General features: G+C 45.9%; 2 protein-coding genes and 1 non-coding gene across 4 annotated transcripts; 2 read left to right on the top strand and 1 right to left on the bottom strand.

The window, feature by feature from the left end:
• Positions 1–1,459: 1,459 nt before the first annotated feature.
• DAZAP2 (DAZ associated protein 2) lies at positions 1,460–5,823 on the top strand. 2 transcript variants are annotated; one of them, XM_006202985.4, is made up of 4 exons: positions 1,460–1,617; positions 2,601–2,719; positions 3,290–3,458; positions 4,386–5,823. In XM_006202985.4, the coding sequence occupies exons 1-4, from the start codon at positions 1,605–1,607 to the stop codon at positions 4,706–4,708; spliced, it is 624 nt and encodes a 207-aa protein (XP_006203047.1). In that variant the 5' UTR covers positions 1,460–1,604; the 3' UTR covers positions 4,709–5,823. The 2 variants fall into 2 exon arrangements, with proteins under 2 accessions (XP_006203047.1, XP_006203048.1); XM_006202986.4 differs by having other exon boundaries at positions 3,290–3,535.
• Positions 5,824–6,723: 900 nt separating this feature from the next.
• On the bottom strand, positions 6,724–20,208 carry SMAGP (small cell adhesion glycoprotein). Its single transcript, XM_072972789.1, has 4 exons — positions 20,022–20,208; positions 19,318–19,389; positions 8,160–8,240; positions 6,724–7,461 (listed from the first exon to the last, which is right to left on the bottom strand). The coding sequence occupies exons 2-4, from the start codon at positions 19,349–19,351 to the stop codon at positions 7,283–7,285; spliced, it is 294 nt and encodes a 97-aa protein (XP_072828890.1). The 5' UTR covers positions 19,352–19,389; positions 20,022–20,208; the 3' UTR covers positions 6,724–7,282.
• On the top strand, positions 8,615–8,719 carry LOC116282723 (U6 spliceosomal RNA). The gene has a single exon (XR_004192305.1). It is a non-coding gene; the product is annotated as a U6 spliceosomal RNA (small nuclear RNA).
• Positions 20,209–20,236: the final 28 nt, after the last annotated feature.

The following is a 20,236-nucleotide window of genomic DNA, read 5'->3' as shown; positions in this document are numbered from 1 at the left end:
AGTGTTCCACGAAAGAAGTGCTGAATGTGTGAATATCTAACACTGTGCCTGCCTTCAAGAATAGCACGGTCAGAAATACAGGAAAAGGCAAATATTATAGACTTTATCATATTAGTCTGAAACAATATGAATCTATTGAAAGGGAACAAAAAAATCTTAAAGAACTCCAGAAACAAAAAGCCTTGGAAACTGGACTTTTACAGTAATTTAGTAATGATAGGCAGTGGGAAGTGATAAGAACAAAACAAAATAAACCAAAACAAAAACACTGACTTGGGAACCTGGGAGCCAGGACAAAAGACCTGATTCTGTAACCTGTTCACTGTGTGACTTGCACAAGTCTCTTCAATTCTTACTCTTTTTTGAAAAAACAGGGATACTCAAGCAAGCCCCGCCTACTACACAGGGTTGTTGTGAAGACCCCATAAAATCACGCATTTTAAGGATGCTCTGCAACTGTAATACAGTCCTGGAGACAAAAGCAAGAGGTTGCTAAATCCAGGTGAGTACAGGTCTTTTCAGTGGTTTAAGCAGTTTATCAGCAAATATTTATCAGGCTTCTAACGTTTACCGAGGGCTTTTCTTTCCAAAGCTTTCCCTTTCCAGATTCTTTTCTAATATTCTTACTACAGGGTAGAATGTAAACTCCATGAGAAAATAGTGTTGGGCTGTCTCATTCAGCTCCATCTCTGTACCTGTACATAGCAAATGCTCAGCAGATTATCTTAAAGTGAAGAATGGACGGAAAAACTTAATTGCTGCCTTAAAGGATGGCATCTTTGCCTTTAAGAAGAGTTAAGTTAGCAGAGAAGCGATACACAGAGAAAATACACATAAGGTACCATATGGGTACCCGTAACAGGTACCAAATGAAGGGCAGGGATCACAGGCACTCCTTGGTTATCTTGAGTATGCCAGTTTTAGTGCTAGCTGTAGTGGAGGGCACAGCACAGTATGTTCTTACTTTTGGTGAGAAAGCGACACATTAAATACCATCAGCTTGTCGGTAGAACAGAGAGGCAGCGAAAATTGAAGTAAGCGATTCTCTAATTTAGAAAAGGACAGATGTGAACTGGACTCGGAAAATAAATCTTTAAGGACCTGAGGATTAAGTCGGGTTTGGTAGGAGGGGAAAGCGTGATAAATCAAGGGTTGATATATCAGCCAGTTAGAGGAAATTTGTAGACATCTATGCCTCTGGTAGAAAGACTGTCAAGGTGAAGTGACCTTGAGTTTCGGTGCGTAGGTTGAAAAAGGCTCCGGGCGATAGGTTAACGGTACTGCCTCCAAACGCCCAAGAGAGAAAAGGTCCTGTTTTCAGACAATACCTGTATTTGGTTTTCTTACAGTCGGGGGACGTGGGTGGGGTTTGGAGGACAAGATGCAGCGGGCGGGGCCGGGGCGAGTGGGCGGGATCATGCGGGCACTCCCTCCAGCTACTGGAGGCCGGGCGAAGGGGCGGGGTTTCCGGTGGCAGCCGCTCTCGGGCGTCGGGTGACGCCAGGCGGACGAATTGTCACGTGACACGGAAGTGACTACGAACAGGAAGAGGACGAAAAAAATAACCGTCCGCGACGCCGAGCTGAACCGGACCTGCAGCCACCATGAACAGCAAAGGCAAGGACAGGGGGCGGCTGAGGCCGTCGGGGGGAGTAGTCCTGGCCCGGACCGAGCGGGCCCGGAGCCCAGGGTCACCAAACGCCAGGCCTGGGGGAAGCTGCGCCCGCTCCTGGGCCAGCTGCAGTGCCGGGGGCTGCGCCAGACGCCTTCGTCATCCCTGAACTACGGCTGCTCGCTCCCTCCCGTCCCTTTCCCCCTTAAACTATGTGGCGCAGTTTGGAGCCGCGGGCTCGGGTGGTGGTGGGGCAGTTGGGGGGAAGAAGGTTTGTCATGATGGGCATCTGGAGGAGCAAATGGGGAGCTAGAGCTGAGATTTGGGTAGGCCAATGGAGAGCCGATGGAGGCGGGGCGCCGCGCTCCGGAACCACAGGCAGGCCCCCAGGCTTAACCAGCGAAGTGCCGGCGCTGGTGGGCGGGCCGGGCGGGCCCGAAGGGTCTCTCTCCCCTTACCCTCGCTGGCGGCTAGAACGCCTCCCGGTTCATGTGTCATACATTCCTCTTAACCCCCTCTCCGGTCTCAAGATTCATTTCCACCACTCACGCTTTATCTGGAAGTCGACCTTGAATAGGAACCTGTGAGGTAGATGACCACAACCGCCGTGACTCACAAGATCTTGGCCAGTTACAACCAGCGCTTTGGGGACCACCTAGAGCAATGAGACATGATGTACCCTTGAAACATGGGCAGGATCGGGTCCTCAGACCTGCCCTGCTTTCTAGAAGAATCTTGGTCCCAGCTAGACTTTGCTCTTACACCATGTCGGCTACAGAAGAGAGCCTTTCCTGTCCAGTTAGGATCCAGTGTCTTGGGTTATAAGGGTGCAAAGAGAATGCTTATTTTCTTGGTTCCAGGAATCAGGTCTTTGCAGTCTGTTTGCAAATCTTCTGCTTGCTGAGGCTAGGTTAGCCACCCAATATGCCCTGCCCTATTATGGTTGCTTTGTGTGGTAGGCAGCATGACATTTTTTCTTGTCTTCCAGGTCAATATCCAACGCAGCCAACCTACCCTGTGCAGCCTCCTGGGAATCCTGTGTACCCCCAGACCTTGCACCTTCCTCAGGCTCCACCCTATACTGATGCTCCACCTGCCTACTCAGAGGTGCTTCCAGTTTCCTAAACTTGAAGTGAATACTCTTGGGTCACATTTTCAGTCCTTAGCTAAGTCTGACTCCACACATCTGTTTACTCTCCAGAAACAGGAGAGAGTGCTCATGTGAATAATCTAAAACACTGTATAGTTCAGCCATTTCTGTTGGAATTGAGAGTGCATCATCGGATTATTTCATGTTATCTGGCACAGGCTGAGGTTAAGAAGATGAGTTTGCGTTCCTTGAGCCTAACATTAGCTATAGCAGGAAGTGATCCAGGAGAATATCATATCAAATGGCAGTGGAAAGGCAACTTGTGTGACTCAGAGTGTAATGTGCACAAGGAGAATTAAGAATTGACTAATTGTGGGGGAGGGTATAGCTCAATTGGTAGAGTGCATACTTGGTCTAGCATGCGCGAGGTCCTGGGTTCAATCCCAGTACCTCCATTAAGTAAATAAATAAATAAACCTAATTATCTCCCCACTCCAAAAAAGAAAAAAAAGGAATTGACCCATTAAAGAGATCTGAAATAAGAGTGTCATAAAGTAACTTGTCACCTTCTCTTCTACCTCTTCTAGCTCTATCGTCCGAGCTTTGTGCACCCAGGGGCTGCCACAGTCCCCACCATGTCAGCTGCATTTCCTGGCGCCTCACTGTATCTCCCAATGGCCCAGTCTGTGGCTGTTGGACCGTTAGGTTCCACAATCCCCATGGCTTATTATCCAGTTGGTCCCATCTATCCACCTGGTTCAACAGTGCTGGTGGAAGGAGGGTATGATGCAGGTGCCAGATTTGGAGCTGGCGCTACTGCTGGCAACATTCCTGTGAGTATGACTTTATCACAAAAAACTCAGCCCTTGTGTATGTTAACGTTCGGAAATGACTACCAAGTCATCCTTTCATCATCCCTGGATAATAGTTGCCAGTATCGGCGCCACCACTGACGTCCAGTAGTCAGGCATAGAGCACCTGATGGGGAAGAACTGTGGCAAGTCAGTAGTGTCTGGCACATTCACTGGGGTCATATTAATCAGATTCCTTTGGGTTCCTGTCTTAGGAATCCTGCCTGCTGCTTTTCCAGTTCACACTGGTACTAGTCTGGTAACACTCCTCATTCATTTCATAAGCATTTACTTAATATTTGCCATCAGCATGGCATTGTATTAGGAACCATGATGATTAAAAAAGTAGAATGCATAATCCTAGTTAACTTGCAGGGATTTTAATTATGTCCCTTTATGTATGGGAATTAGAGGCCAAATGGTCCTTGCTAGGGCCAGCCATCTACTCAATAACCATATCCTAGAGACGAGGTGAGAATGCTGTCATTAGGTTGAACCTTCAGATTACCCAGGGGCCACCTGAAAACTGTTGAGGGACCCGTGAAAGAGGGCCATAAACCTGGTACCCCCTGGACTGCCCATATTCAGAAGGTATCCATGGGCTTTACCTTGGACCCAGAATGCTTTAAGTGAGTGGCAGGTTCTGTCTCCTGTTTGTATCTTTGGGCACAGAGAGTATAGACCTGCTTTACCCAAATTGGTATCACAGCTAGCTCCTTGAGATGCCATTGGTTAGCACATTGCCATCTTCCTGACTGGTCCTCTTTCACTTCTGTCCACTTCCCTTGTATCAGCTGCCCTGTGCCCAATCAACCTTGTCTTTTCCTTTCAGCCTCCTCCCCCTGGATGCCCTCCCAATGCTGCTCAGCTGGCAGTCATGCAGGGAGCCAATGTCCTCGTAACTCAGCGGAAGGGAAACTTCTTCATGGGTGGCTCAGATGGTGGCTACACCATCTGGTGAAGAACCAAGGCCACCTCTGTGCCGGGAAAGACATCACATACCTTCAGCACTTCTCACAATGTAACTGCTTTAGTCATATTAACCTGAAGTTGCAGTTTAGACACATGTTGTTGGGGTGTCTTTCTGGTGCCCAAACTTTCAGGCACTTTTCAAACTTAATAAGGAACCATGTAATGGTAGCAGTACCTCCCTAAAGCATTTTGAGGTAGGGGAGGTATCCATTCATAAAATGAATGTGGGTGAAGCAGCCCTAAGGATCTTCCTTTAATTCCTCCGGAGTAATACTGTACCATACTGGTCTTTGCTTTTAGTAATAAAACATCAAATTAGGTTTGGAGGGAACTTTGATCTTCCTAAGAATTAAAGTTGCCAAATTATTCTGATTGGTCTTTAATCTCCTTTAAGTCTTTGATTTATATTACTTGTTATAAATGAACTGCATTAGTTGTCTGCCTTTTCCTTTCCAGCCTCTGCCCCATGTCCCACCCTCAACCCTAGTCTTCCATTCCTTCCCACCAATCTCCATTGAATCAATGGTGCAGGACAGAAAGCCAGTCAGACTAATTTCCTTCTCTCCTTGCACTTCTCCCCATTTGTCATCTTTTAACTAGTCTTTCACAAGGATCCTCTGAAACCCCCTCTGTGCCCCAAGCACAGACCCATTACTTCTGCTTTTGCATCTCCTCAGGCAGATGTGGAGGGTGCCTTTAGGACCCTCCTCATAGCTTGTCTCTTCATACATGAACCAAACCCAGATTTGCTTTGGTGCCAGAAATCCTGAGATTTGTTTTAACAGAGGATATCAGCGCAAACTATCGTAAACAGCAGTTTGTTCATAATTTGAGGGGCAAGGAGGAGGATGCATTTAAAAGCCTGATGACTCTAAAGCCAAATTAAGGGGAGTTTTCAGATCAAAAATTGGTTGCCATTTATTGTCAGTGTCTGATGCAGCCACTCATGGCTCCCAAGAATTCCTAAGCTGGGTTAATGGGGTCACGTTTTGAACACCTCACTACAAAATGACTTGAGTCCAGTGAAATCTCATTAGGGTTAAGACTATTTCAGGGATCCTTAATATTTTGATTTTTGTTTTCTAAAATTGGATTTTATTTTATAATTTCAGTTCATCTAAATTTTGTGTTCTGTACATGTGATGTTTGACTGTACCATTGACTGTTATGGAAGTTCAGCGTTGTATGTCTCTCTCTACACTGTGGTGCACTTAACTTGTGGATTTTTTATACTAAAAATGTAGAATAAAGACTATTTTGAAGATTTGAATAAAGTGATGAAGTTGCATTACACCTCACTTCAAGGATTCTTCACTCATCTTGTTTTTAGATCTCTTCTGTATGTGTCTTTTATATCCCACCTAGAATTCAGATAGATGCTGCTTTAGTTCTGTTTTTAAAATAATTGCAGGAATACAAGGTTAAGATTTGGCCATTTTCATGGGTTCCATTCTAGATGTTTAACTTTCCTCCATTTTACTTCCTAAGCCTTTTCAGATCCTTAAGAGTCTATTATGCCAGAGGAATTCAGGACATAAACTTAGAAATAAGGGAGCAACTGATTCTCCTAACTTGCCCTTAAGTTTAACTTGAGGAAAATGTTTTAGTATAACAGTCTATGTAAGTTCCGAGTGACCCTCAGTTTCTCTGAGTTCTGAAAACTGGAATCTACATGGCCAAGATCGAGTCCTTAGCTCTTGGGTCTTACCTTGGGTGGACTTGAGCTTGAACAATGGAGGCAACATATTTAAGACCTCAGAGGTAGCTTAGTTGCAAAGTAAACAACTTCTGGAGAGTTCATGATTTTTACCAAAACATTGTACCTTTGAAACATACCTCATTTTCAGGTGAAGTTAGATCCAAGAAGCTTCTCAGGGCTTGATGTAAAGGACACTGGTGGGGAAAGTGATAGGTAGGTTGCGTGTACACAGAATGGGTCTGGAAGATTCTGGCCCTCATCAGGATGGGGGCCGAACTAACGTCCCAGCATATGTTTCTAATGACATGCCTCTAGGAGAAATTTCCCAGGACCATTTTTGTTTCAAACCCCTGAGTTGTTCTGGGAGACTCTGAAACTTCCCAAGGGCCCTTTTTGCTTGGAAGCAAAGGAGTTAAATCAGCAAAAGAAAATGTCAAAAAAAAAAGTTCAAGCAAGGCTAAGTCAAAATAGAAAGGAAATTATTTCTTGCACGTGAGAATCTGATTTCTGTATCAATGAAAAATTTTAATTCTGAACAAAAAAGTATAGGTCTGGGTTGTTGGGGAATCTGGAAAGGAAGGGCTCAGACGTGGCACATTTGGCAGAAGTGAGGGGTCCACAGTCTCCTGCCCCTCCTGGCCTGGCCTGTTACTGTGGCATCCAGCCCCTGGGAAGAACACCTATGGGACACTATTTCCACTTGGGCTGTCAACCAGGTAGGGGACAGAGGAGCATCCAGCGACCCCAACTCTCCTCCTTCCACCTGTGAGAAAAGTGAAGATGACTGGGCCCATGCTCAAATGTTGCCTGGTACAGCATCACCTCGTTGGTCAGCCACAGACACCAGCTTCACCCGGCTGAAGACATCATAAGCAGCTTTTCTCCATGTCCCCGGTCCCTGGCATCAGTGATGTTCGCATTTGGGCCTGTGTCCTGGAAGGAGCTCAGGTCTGCCCATATCAATCCATGCTTCTCACCAGTCTCAGATAAAACTTTCACCTAATAAACAGTGTGTTAGCACTGGAGCCTGGTGTAAGCAGCGTGGGGCCCAGCAGTCATTAGATGAAATATTCCTCCTTTTCCCTACCCTTGGCTGAGTCACTCTCCATCTGGAGGACGGCGCCGGGCTCACCTTCTGCAGGTTCATAGGTGACGTAGCTGCCTTTGTTCTTGTACAGGTAAAAGAAGATCAAGATCACGACTGAGAGCAGGGTGAGGAAGACCACGGTGATAACAACTTGGAAAGGAGAGGGAAAATGCAGAGGTTTCAGGATTGAGGATGGCTCAGTAACTCCCGGGGTCCCCCGCATTGGACGATTCCCTCACTCTTTGTGAGGCTTGTGCTGAAGTTAACTAGCGTCCACTTTCAAATCCATATTTTCCCACCACGCCCGACTGACTTCCTCAGTACATGATATCTGGAGTCTCTTGGTGCTTAAGAATGCAAGACTTGATTTTTGACAAAACGGAACTCCGTCTCAACCAGTTCCTGATGATTATGATAGAGACAGGAAGGAGGGAGACAGGAAATAGCTTATCCCAACAGGAAGGGTTTTTTAAATCCATAGCCTCCTGTGGGGGTTTCTGATCCCTCCCATCCTCCTCCTCACCCACTCAATAGACCACACATATCCTCATCCCTACCCCCATACTCAATCTGAGTACCCAGATGCACTGTATCTATTTGTGGCCACCTCCCAACCTATCCTTACTGGCAGCGCCTCTGACATGAAGCCTCTAAGAGTCTTTTATAATCTTGTGTGTGTGTGTGTGTGTGTAACATAGCCTACAGGCCAAGATGAGCCCATTAATGGGTTTGGTCTCCAATTTGTAGTGCTTTTCTGTATAGGGAAAATCCGAGTTTCCTGGCTGTCTCCAGAGCAAGATGGCCCATGAGCTCAGAGGTTCCCTTAGATTTGTCAGAGCCTTTGTTACCTGCAATGAGTGCTGTGCTGGCTTCAGCTTCTGGGGACAGGGTCTCAGTGGCCTGTAGAACTGGGGTGGCCATCAGTTCTTCTGGAAAATTTTGCAAAGTGGAAAAAGCAATGGCTGAATTCTTTTGTTCTAAAACATGTTTTAGACAACCTTCAATTTCACCAACCCATCTTCTTCCCTATTCAAAAATTTACCATTTAACTCCTACAGTCCATCTATACAGAAAAACCCAAAGGGCAGGGAAGAAAACAAACCACCAACCAAGACAATGAACATTTTGATGGATTTCTCTCTGCCTAATATAGTGATTAAGAGTATGGGCTCTAGAGCCTGACTGACGAGGTTCAAATCTGAGCTCTGTCTTTTATAGCTGTGTGATCTTCAGAAAATTACCTAACCTCTCTGAGCATCAGCATGTGCAACTGCAAAATGGAGATAATAATACCTATTTTAGTGTTCACTTCAGCGGGACATATACTGAAATTGGAATGATATGGAGAAGATTAGCATGGCCCCTGTGTAAAGATGACACGCAAATTCATGAAGTGTTCCATATTTTTAGAAAGAGACTCACAGACATAGAAAACAAACTTACAATTACCAAAGGAGAAAGTAAGGGGGAGGGATAAATTAGAAGTTTGGGGTTAGCAGATACAAACTACTATATACAGACAAACAACAAGGTCCTACTGTATATACATAGGGAACTATATTCAATATCTTATAATAACCTATAATGGAAAAGAATCTGGAAAAGAATATATATATATATATATATATATGTATAATGAATCACCATGCTGTACACCAGAAACTAAAATAACGTTGTAAATCAACCATACTACCATTTTTCAAAAAGTACCTACTTTATAGGGTTGTGACATGTAACTCAGTAAGGGTAAGCTTTTATTATGAATGTATATTTTTGCATAAATGACACCAAGTGATGGCTGTATATATATTATATGGCACATGCATTTCTTCAATGGTCTTATACATTCTTTGTAGACATAAATAAATGAAATAATGCTGCTCCCTTATTAAAACCCTTTTCTATACTTCCAGAGTAGGCCCCACAATTTGAGATTCTGAAATAAGGCCTTTCCTACCCTAAAATCTATCCCACACCTCCTTCTTCTATTGGTCTGTGTCTCCTTCAGAGCCTAAAAGTCCCACCCCTACATTCACTCCCCAGGGTTGGAACACTACAAAACTGGGGGGTCTCCAGAAGTCCCTTGTAAGCGTTGACATGAGAAGTCAGGAAGCCCTTCAGTTCTCTCCTAGTTAGCATTTTGGTGCAGGGGTTTGAAAAGCTAACAGTTAAGCAGAGATTACAGCAGGACAGAGGTATCCTGGGGAAAACAGGCTGACTGACCCTGGAATCACCCACCGGAGGCATCTCAATAGTCACCTAACAAATAATAACAGGCCATGCCTGGGCGAGGCTCGTGGGCGCGAGCAGGGCAGACACGGTCCCCCTGCACGGAGCTCAGCGCCACCACTCCAAGTTCACAGTTAATAGACGTCCGGGCACTCAGCACAGCAGGTGGCAGAGGCGCCTGAGCTACTGCTCTTCCGACAGGAAGAGCCCCTCCAGGAAGCAGGATCTGAGCTGGGAGCTGAAGCAGAGGCAGGAGTTTACAGGGTAAAAGGGGCAGGAGGTGGGGCACATTCTAGGCAGAGGGAAGGGCCTGTGTCAAAACTCTGAGATCACAGGACTCAAAGGCCAGAGTGGCTGGAACACAGGGCGTGAGCCTGATTCCTCTCACGCGCGACACCTTCAGGCTTCCATCCAGGACCGGAAATTAAGTCACCAGTGGGGGTCTCGTGGGCCTGGGAGCAGTGCTAAGTGGTCTTTTCACACCAGCCAAGGGGAGGCCTGATGAACTGTCCTGGTCCTGCCCCAGAGAAAGCAGTGGTGGGCCGCCTGGATGGCCTCCTGCTCCCAGGGTCAGGCCAATCCCTTCTCCACTATTCTCCACTCTTCCTGTAGGAGTGGTGATATACTCAGCTACTTTGTGGCCTCGGGCAAGTGGTTGCAACTCTTGATTCACCCATTCATTCTCATCTATAACGGATGGGAACCATACGAACCAACTTTACAGGGCTATTGTGGAGACCAGATGAGAGACCATGCAGACAAGCATCATATGGTAGCATTTACTTAAAATGCTATTTAAGGTGATTTTGTTTATATGCTGAGTGATTAAAAGGGAAAGCCGCTCTGGGTTTGAATGCCACCCCAGCGTTTTCCTAGGTAACTTTGAGGATGTTACTACACCTCTCGGAGCCTCAGTTTCTTTCCCATACTGTAAAATGGGAGAGTGGTAGGCAGACTCTAAGATGGATCTCCTGGTGTTCACACCTGAGTAAGTCCCTCTCGCTGCATGTCAGCTGCACCCAGTGACTTGCCTCTAACAAACAGAATACAGCAAAAGTGATGGGATGTCACTTCCGAGATTATCCTGTGACTTCCATCAAAGACAAGCCCTAAAGTTTATCCACCTGACCATTGCCTCAGACTGCTGCCCCTCGCCACACACGCTTTCCTCCCCTGAACCTTCCAGGGCTGCACGCCACCTTCCCACCACTGATCTCGAGTTCTGTACAGCTGTTCTCAGGTTTGTCTTTCTCAAACACTTGAGAACTTAGGATATACAAAGCACCGTGAAGAATATGTATGTAGAGAAACTTCAATACAAAGCTAAGATTCAGTTCAATCAATCAACAACAATTTACTCTACACCTAGCACAAGTCTGAGGCACTGTCATAGACGCTGGGAAAGCAGCAGGGATGAGGTCCAGCAGGGACCCGACCACGGGGCTGCATTTTAGGGCAGGTTCACAGAATAGATGTGTATGAGTCCTGGGAAAGAGAAGCCAGGAGGAAAGATGGTTCCTAGTGGGGAAATTCTGCCAATGATTCCAATTGTAACAGCTGCCACATGCTATGTCCCTGCTTTGTGCTGGCTGCTGTCTACACATAATTATTAATCCTGAGAACACAAAAAAGTTCACAGTAGGTGTCTTTATTTGCTAATGTGGACCCCGAGGCCCTGGGAGAGTTAAGTGACACTCCTTATACTATACATGAAGAAACAGTACACGGAGCAATGATCTGAGTCCAGGACAACCCTCTCCAAAGCCCAAGCAAGGTATCTATACTAAACCTTCCTACCAATGTCCTTTTCTCTTTTTCCAATGGGGAAAATGGGGAAAACTGCAAGCCCATTTCCAGTAATGTGATTTCAGAATGTGAATCTTTCCTAAAACGCACATAAAGGTTATTAGCAAAAACGTCTATATTAGAGGCTGTCAGAGACTTAGAGGAATAGTGTCAGGAAGCTCTATATAGCTCAAGTTGGCAAACACATTGGAAGGACAATTTAAAAAGTGTTAATTTTGGAGCAAATACAAAGACATGGTTTAGGCTTGTTGTTGGGCCTGAAGCTAGCAGGTTGGAGGTAACAGAGTAAGCCCTTTTTGCCTCTGTCTCCTATTAAGGGAATGACTTTGCACTAAAGGAGTAGCAGGAACCTTGGTGATATTGGGGAGGTGAGCTCAAGAGAAGGGACTCCACCCACAAAGCACCAGCTAATCTGAAAGGGGTCCAGATAAGTGACAGCCAAGAGCACTGAAAGAACAGGTCAATGGGAGCCTTACTGGTGACATAGGAGTTTCTGAGAAAGAGAGAGGAGCCAGGGGCCTAAAGCCACAGAAAGACAATGGATTCTGTAAACAACTGGTGAAATTGATGTAATTCCCCAGCAAAATTCTCGAACAAGTTATACGGGACTGCGGTAGGGGATAGCTCAGTGGTAGAGTGCCTGCCTAGCATGTACAAGGTCCTGGGTTCAATCCCTAGTACCCCACCTTAAAAAATAAGTAAATAAGTAAACCTAATTATCTCTTCCCCTTTTAAAAAAAAAGTAAAAAAATAGGAGTGAGGGTATAGCTCAGTGGTAGAGATTGCATGCATGAGGTCCTGGGTTCAATCCCCAGTACCTCCATTAAAAAATAAATGAATAAACCTAATTACCTCCCCCTCCCCCCAAAAAACAAAAAAGGAAAACAAAATTATACAGAATTGCTCTGGGGGTCCTGAACTTGAAATAGCAAGCATCAGATGCACGACGGCACACGACGGAGATGACTTGGAAGGAGCAAGCGGGAGAGCAGGAGGAGATGAAGTCAAGGAGGCTGTATAACATGGGTGTTGGAGGCCATGGAAGGGCTTTGGCTTTTTCAGTGAGTGAGATGGGACCTTTCTAGAGGTTTCTGAGCAGAGACTGGATTTATATTTTAAAGCAGTGCTCCTCAAACTGCAGTGCGCAAGAATCTCCTAGGGAACTTGTTAAAATGCAGATTCTGATTCAGTAGGTCCAGGGTGGGGCCTGAAATTCCAAGGCTGTGCTTCTGAAACACTGACACCATCATGTTGTGAGGAAGCCCAGTCTAGCCCACTGGAGGATGAGAGGCCATGTGGATGCACCCCAGGCTCAGCTGACAGCCAGTACCAACTACTAAACGTGGGAGGGAGGTCATCTTAGACCTTCTAGCTCAGCGGACCTTCCAGCAGACCGCAGCTACATGAGTGAGCACAGGTGACACCAGCAGAGGAGTGCCCAGCCAGCCCCTAGAATTGTAAGAAATAATAAACTGCTGTTGTTTTAAGCCACTAAGTGTTGAGGTGGTTTGTGATGCAGCAATAGGTATTTGAAACAGAAATTGATGTTAAAGGGTCCCTCTGCGTGTGGACAATGGGCTGTGGGAAGGTGGGGACAGGAATAGAAGCAGGTTATACCCAGCACAAGGGCACAGCTGCATCCACCCAAAGGGGGAGCTTTTTTCTAGTTTGCACAAAGGCACTGACTGGACTCAGCGGCAGCCTGTGAGAAAGTGGTGAGATTTGGGATATATGCTGAAGTTAAGGCAGATGTGATGTGGGGTGGAGTCAAGGATGGCACCCAGGTTTGGGGCCTGAGTAACTGGAGGGAGAGAAGGCATGCTGCTACCTGAGATTGGAAGCATGCAGGAGGAACAGGTTTAGAAGGGAAGGTCCAGAGTTCAATTTTGAACATGATTGCAGACGTCAATACTGGAATTTGGGCAAGAGGTCTGGAATGGAGATTTTAAGAGTCAGCATATTTAAACTATGAGACTGGGTGAGATCATCAAGGGAGTAAGTACAGATAAAAAAGACTAAGGACTGAGCCTGGGGAGGAAAATGCAAAGGAGTCTGAGGAGGAGCAGCCAAACAGACCAAGGATGAGGACCACTGGGTTTTGCCACGCAGAGGGTACCAGTGACCTTGGCCATAGAAGCTTGGTGAAGTGCTGAGCATAAACACCTGGCTTAATCAGAAATTTTCACATTGTAATTGACTGTACTTCAGTTAAAAAAAAAAAGCAGCAGCAGCATATAACAAATAAATAAAATTAAAATAAAAAATAAAATAAAATAAAATAAAATAAAATAAAATAAAATAAAATAAACCTCTGGCTTATAGTGAGCTCAAGAAATAAAAAGGAAGGAGAGGAACTGAAGGCAGAATACAAACTCCCTTTCCTGTAAAAATGAGCAGAGAAACAGCCTAAGGGGGAAGAAAGTTCAAGTTTTTGTTTGTTTGTTCTGCTTTTTTTAGGATAAGAGAAAGGACAGCATGTTATGTATGGATGGAAATGACTCAGATGAGAGGAACAATTGATGCAGGAGAGGAGAGTGGCTGGAACCGTATCCTTGAGGGAATGGGATCCAGCGCACAGACGCAGGGACTGGCTGCAGACAGCAGGGATGGCTGGTGATTGATGTGCACATGGGCACAGAGGCGGGTAGTAGGTAGATGGGGGCAGTGGGAGACTTTGGCAGTTCCCTTCTGAGAACTTTAATTTGAATAAGAAAATAGAAGGCATATAGCACAGGAAAATATATACAAGATCTTGCGGTAGCTCACAGCGAAAAAAAATGTGACAATGAATATATATGTAGGTTCATGTATAACTGAAAAATTGCTCTACACTGGAATTTGACACAACATTGTAAAATGACTATAACTCAATAAAAAAATGTAAAAAAAAAAAGAAAATAGAAGGCAAGGCCATTCATTGAGAGGATGGGGAGGGGGTTGGGTGAGTTCAAGGTTCTGCCTGAGTAGCCAGCATCTCACCCCAGAAAATGTGATGGAGTGTTTATAATACCCTCATGGAGTAACACAGCCTGGTTTTACTAAGGACTTAGTGGGGTAGTAACTGGCTGTCAAGGAACAGAATGATGCCAGTCTAAACAGAGCTTCTCCCACTGAGATTTGACCTTAATCCTTTTGGAATTGATATTATTATGTCGGACCATGTCACGGCCAAGTTAAGGCCTTAATGTAATTCAAAATGAAAATATTAAATCACAAGACAGGTTTAAGAAAGTCCAATAATACCACTTTTCCTTTATGGTAATGATTCTGGCTTTTTGGCTTATTTTTAAAATACAGTAAGTATTAAATTCTTTGCAAGAGCTTTTGTCATGCTGTGCCACTTTATTGGTGCCTTCCACACCAGCTTAGTGTCCCTGGGGTCAGTGCAGACCCCAGCAGACCCAGGGAAGTTTCCACAAATTTGTGAAAGACTCAAAGCCAGAGGGGCAACTAGTAAGCTGATAAACAGAAATTTGAAATGATTGGAGAGATGGGCCAAATTGACCAAGATGAGAATTCAACAGATTGCTTTCTCTTAGGTCCAGGAAATCAACTACTCATTTGTAAAGTAAAGTAAAGAATGGGGAAGTCACAGCTTAGCAGCAGCATCTATAAAGACTTAGAGTGGGATCCTAGAAAACAACCAACACTGGCAGGACAGACCCCAACATGGCGGAAGAGTGACTGGGAGGATGTGGAATTGGGGATGCTTTTTATTTTCTTCTATGTGCTTTCCTTTATCTTCCAAATTTCTTAATATGATAATGACTTTAATAATCATAAAAATATTTAAAACCTGCTGCTAATTTAGGCACCACGACTATAAATATGGTCTCTAATAATGGACTCAACCGTGCAGCCCTACTGTGCACCACTCCTAGACTGCTGAGCTGCCTCTGGGTGTTACAGTTTAGAGCTGAGCAGCCAGCACAGTGAGTGGCTTGGAAACCATATCAGACAAGGAAAGTGCGCAGGAGAAAGCGCAAAGTGAAAACTTTGGGGAGGGGGCCTAGGACTTGAATGCTGTCTTCAAACATGCCAGCGATGACCTGTACACGAGGACTATTGGGAGACAGATGTCTGCCCCCAGAGAACAAAGTGCAAAACTGGGCAGATGCTTCATGGGGAACAGGAAAGAGAATTCCAGCACAGAATGTGCAGCTGAACTAGCTGACTCTCAGGACCTTTCTCAGCCTTAAGCTAGAATTTTTATAAATCGACAATGTTCTATCAGATTCTTCTTCAAAATCAAATTTTTGAGCTGGTGAAATCTCACTGCAGTCTGCGGTTTAGTTAACAGTATTGTACCAATGTGAATTTCTCGGTCTTCACAAATGTACTGTGGTCATCTGTATTGATGTCACATGTACCAAATGACATTCAAGGAAATTGACTGAAGGGTTTCTCTATCTTATTTTCTATCCTATTTTCGCACCTTTTCTATAAACCTAAAATTATTCCAAAATAAAATGTCTATTAAAAAAATCAAAATTTTGAACTCCACTCTACATAGAAGAGCTTTTCTCAGACTATAGGTCACAGTGTGTCTGAGCTGAGAGTATCAGAATTGTAATCTATATTTGTGATTTACAGTTTGTGAAACATACATTATTTTATCTCCACTCCAAGAATGTGATGTGAGTAGAGTTGGCATCATCATGTACAAGCCAGAAAACGGAGGCAGCTCAGCAAACTTCATCAACTAGCCCAGGATCACTCAGCAGCTGGGAGGCCAGGCTTCAAACATGTCTCTTCATTCCAAGGTTCTTTCCACCACACACTACCAACTCTCCAACCTCTGGAACCACCCCGGCTCTGCCTCCAGCTAAACATTTTGTTTATGTGCCCACTGGCTTTGGTTCTCCAAGTTTTACTGCAGGATGGAAAGAGTATTCACTGTAGCACTGTTTGTGAGAGTGACACATTTCTGAATGTCCACCAGCAGAGGAATGATTGCGTAAATTATAGGCCATTCATTCTGGAAAAAGTATACAGTTGTTAAAAAGAATGTGGTAGATCTGCAATTACTGGTCAGAATATACGGTTAGACGAAAAAAGCAAATTGCTAGGGCCGTAAGTGTAATATGATTACATGCTTGTCAAAAAAACTAAAATAAAATAAAATTACAAATATATATATGTGTATATATATATATAAATATAAAATTAAATATATGTGTATATATATATATAAAGTCTAGAAGGCTATTTCCTGAGGGGCATATAATAGCTTTTTAATGATAAAACAATAACAACAAAGTAAACCAAGTTCAGGAAGCCTGGCATAAAAGAGGGGAAATGGCTTTCAGCTTTCCCCCCATTATCTCCTGTTCCCACCCCATTTCTCTCCGGTCTCATCTTCCAGACAAAGGAAGAGTAATGTTACTGTTTCTTCCCTTCTCAGGCTTAGAAAGACAGTAGCACCGATTTTCTTTAAAGTGGAAGGCCTGGGGCAGGGATTGTAACAAAATTTGAGATTTGAGGCTCCACCCTAATCCTAGCCAACAGCAAATGAACTTCAAGATCTATTTGGCTCACTCACTCCCCCTTTTTTTTCTTTGTTAACCTAGATACCGGTTGGTTTCTTTGTGGCCCTTGTTCCAGGGCTAAATCACTTATCACTGAGGCATCAGATCCTTTGCCACCTGAGTCTGCCAACCTACTTATTTGCTCTAGCCCTGCCCAGCAAAGGGTGGCTCCCCAGCTCTCCTTTCCCGGGGAACCGCCCTGGAATTCTGCTCCCTTTCTCCTTCCTTCTCTTTCATGTGCCCTGGCCATGGGGTGGAGTGACTGAGAGCATTATACCATGACGGCAAGAACACAGGCTCTGGAGGAAATCAGACTTGGCACAAGATCCTGCCCCTGCCATTAGTAGCCGCGTGACCTTGGGAGAATTTCTTAATCTCTGAAAATGTCTTTACTTCCCTGAACCTCAGTTTCTGCTTCTAGAAAAGGAGAATAAAATGTGCTCCCAGGGTTGTGATGAGGAATAAGCAAGATGACGAAGGCTGAGCGTCCAATCTAGTGTGCTTCGGTGGTGAGGGATAGGCTTTACCTGGTGGGGTAGGTGGAGCCCACTAGGCCAAGTTCCACTCCACTCTCCTGCCAACAGGGCAGCTAGGCACAGCTGGCCCCGTGCCTACAGTCCACAATACTTCTCGGGGCCTATGAAAACATTTTCTAATGATCTTAATATCTTTTAAAATCAGAAGAAAAAAATGGAATGTTTTGGTCAAGGAAATTGTAATATTGTTATATCACTCAATTATTAATTAGAAATATAATCATTAATGTTTTTATCATATGAATATTATATTCTTCCTTACACCAATACAGTTGTAAAACACGACTTTAAATACTTTATCTTTTTTAATGAAGGAATGGGCCCACCAAGGCAGAAGTGGCAAGGGCCCATGAAAGTTATAGTGGGGCCCTCACTTTCAACCTTCTTAAAGGATATCCTCTTTAGGAGGTCTTTATAGATTGACTGGGGATGTGGGAGGGCATAAGTGGGGAGGTGGGGAGGAGACATGCAAGGCCCCCAGTGATCTCATGCTTCAAAGTACAAGCCCTCACCCTGTCTGTGATTTCTCCATTCTTGTCCCTAGACTTCCATGTGCTTGGACCCAGTGGGTAGGGGACTGTAAGATACATCCTAAAATATCACTTCATTCATGTTCCTCGTTGGGTCAAAAATGTAAATATACCACTCAACAAAACCAACCAGCCAATTAAAAAATGGGCAAGGACTTGCATAGACATTTCAACAGATGTAGAGACGCCAATAAGCACACGAAGTATTTAATACCACTGAACTGCACACCCCAAAACAGTCAAAATGGTAACATTTATATTATTTATCTTACCACAAAATTACAAAAAAAGAAAAACAAAGAATGTGAATAGTTCTCTCTTTTGCCCAAGTCCTAATTCCTCAGCGGCCTAAGCACCAGCTCTCTCCCCTACTGGCGGGTTTACTCTGGAGGCCCCCTGCCCTCTCCCCGGAATACCCTCCAGGGTACACGTGGTCTCTGCAGTTTCACAGCTGGGCGCTCTCCCCCTCGCTACTCATGAAGTCTGTACTGACCAATCTGGATTTTTACCCATTTCTTCCTTTTCTTATCTCTCAGCAGACACCTGAAGGTCTGAACTTTGTCCTCATCAGTCCCAGAGGACACCGTCTTAGACTTCCCCTGGAGTTCTCACTCACCTGTTTCTACATCAGTACAGCAGAGAGTATCTGTCCTTATGACAAGTGAGACTGCACATGAAAATAAAGATGTACAGACCAACCAAGGTCTGGTTCCTCCCTTACCCGAAGTAGCATGTGACGAAAACAATCCATGCATATCTGACGGTTTGTTCAGCTCAGTTTGGTTATGAAATGAAAGGTGGGAATCCATTCTCAACAGGAAGGGGAACAAGAGGGGGATCCTTGCCTAAGGAACAAGGGTAACAACAGCTCTGGGGAACAAGGGGGTTTTGATTCTGTAGTGAATTATCAGAGGAGTGGAATTAGAAAGTGGCAGAATTCCTTTCTAGGACTAGGCGGGTTTTTATCTAACAAGCACTGGGTAATAATAGCCAATGTTACTGAGTGCTTACTGGATAGCAAACACTGCGTTAGGGGTTTTATATGGAGTATCTCATTTCATCCTCACAAATAACCTCTTAAGACAGGCACTGTTTCCCCCATTTTACAAATGAGTCTGGAGCTTAGAGGTTAGGTAACTCACTCAAGGTCACAAAGCTCTAAGTGGTAGGCCAGGAATTAGTCCAGGTCCATGAAACTTCAGATTCAAACTGCACTAAATGTGCACTCTGGTTGCCTTCTGCTTCCTCCCAGGACCTTTTCTGGTGTGAGGCAGGCAGAGAGTGGTGGGAGAGTCTTCCTATCTGGGCTGAGGCCTCGGGGAATTTCAGGACCAGGCTGGTGGTGGGGTAGTGGAACTGGAAAAGGCCGTCACCTACCTCCTGGAGATGGCGTGGTTGGGAGGCTAGTCATCTCAGCAAGTGGATGGGCACCTGCAGGGAGATGCAGATCTGTAGGAAGAGGGACAAAGACAGGAATGAGGTGGGTGAGTCCATGCCGGGGGCTGGAGACGACTGGATACCCCAAGAAAGACTTTGGTGTCAGGTTTTCCTGAGTCCCTTCCCCATGCCTCCTCCCCTTTGAGTATTTACCCCGAGATCCTTTCACTGGGCCACCACAGTCACCTAGGAGGTTTCTCGGGGCCTGATAAAGTTAGGTAAAGATACGCAAAGGACTCAGTTTCTCCCACACGCCGTAGCAGGTACCCGGTTTTCTCCCAGCCCGCAGTGCGGGGAGAGCCATCCACTAGGTGTCAGGAGAGCGCGGGGAGCGCAGGCCCCCAGCCCAGGCTCGGGGTCGGCGCGGGGGCAGGGACCGGGAACCGGAGGGAGGGTCCTCTGCCGCCCTCTGGCCCGCCCGAGACGGCTGGTTGTGCGGGCTGGGCCCGCCGCCGCCAGCCGTCCCTCGGTCTTCCGCTGCGCCGTCCGCGCCGTCTGCCGACCCGCGCCGGCCCGGCCCCCGGGGCCGACCCCCACCGGGGCCGGCCGAGACTCGGGAGCCCTGGAGCCCTCGCCGCGGCTGCGGACGTCGCGGCCCGCGGCCCGGCCCCGTCCCGCCCCGGCCCCGAGCCCTCCTGCGTTACCCACGCGCGGCGAGGCTCGCTGCGCTCCGAGGGCGGCCCGTCCTGGGCACCGGTTCCGAGCCGCCGCGACGGGAGGCTCCAGCCGAGGGCCGCGCTCGGCCGCTCTCGGTTTTAGTTCCTGCGGCGGCCGAGGTGGCTGCGCTGTGAGTGTGGGCGACCGGGCTCGCCCAGGTCGTCTCCTCCGCGTGCTCACCTTACCAGTCGGACGGGCTGCC

Source organism: Vicugna pacos, chromosome 12, assembly GCF_048564905.1.
Source record: "Vicugna pacos chromosome 12, VicPac4, whole genome shotgun sequence".
Classification (NCBI taxonomy): domain Eukaryota; kingdom Metazoa; phylum Chordata; class Mammalia; order Artiodactyla; family Camelidae; genus Vicugna; species Vicugna pacos.
This window is presented reverse-complemented; position numbering and strand designations above follow the sequence as displayed.

Bases quoted from the DNA above. Each gene is read 5' to 3' on its own strand.
- SMAGP (XM_072972789.1), bottom strand. From the start codon at position 19,351: ATGACTAGCCTCCCAACCACGCCATCTCCAGGAG. The intron at 8,241-19,317 runs GTAGGTGACGGC...AAAATTTTCCAG, and splicing joins AACCACGCCATCTCCAGGAG to AAGAACTGATGGCCACCCCA. The intron at 7,462-8,159 runs GTAACAAAGGCT...CTCCTTTCCAAG, and splicing joins CAGCACAGCACTCATTGCAG to TTGTTATCACCGTGGTCTTC.
- DAZAP2 (XM_006202985.4), top strand. The intron at 2,720-3,289 runs GTGCTTCCAGTT...TACCTCTTCTAG, and splicing joins CTCCACCTGCCTACTCAGAG to CTCTATCGTCCGAGCTTTGT. The intron at 3,459-4,385 runs GTTCAACAGTGC...TTTTCCTTTCAG, and splicing joins TGGTCCCATCTATCCACCTG to CCTCCTCCCCCTGGATGCCC.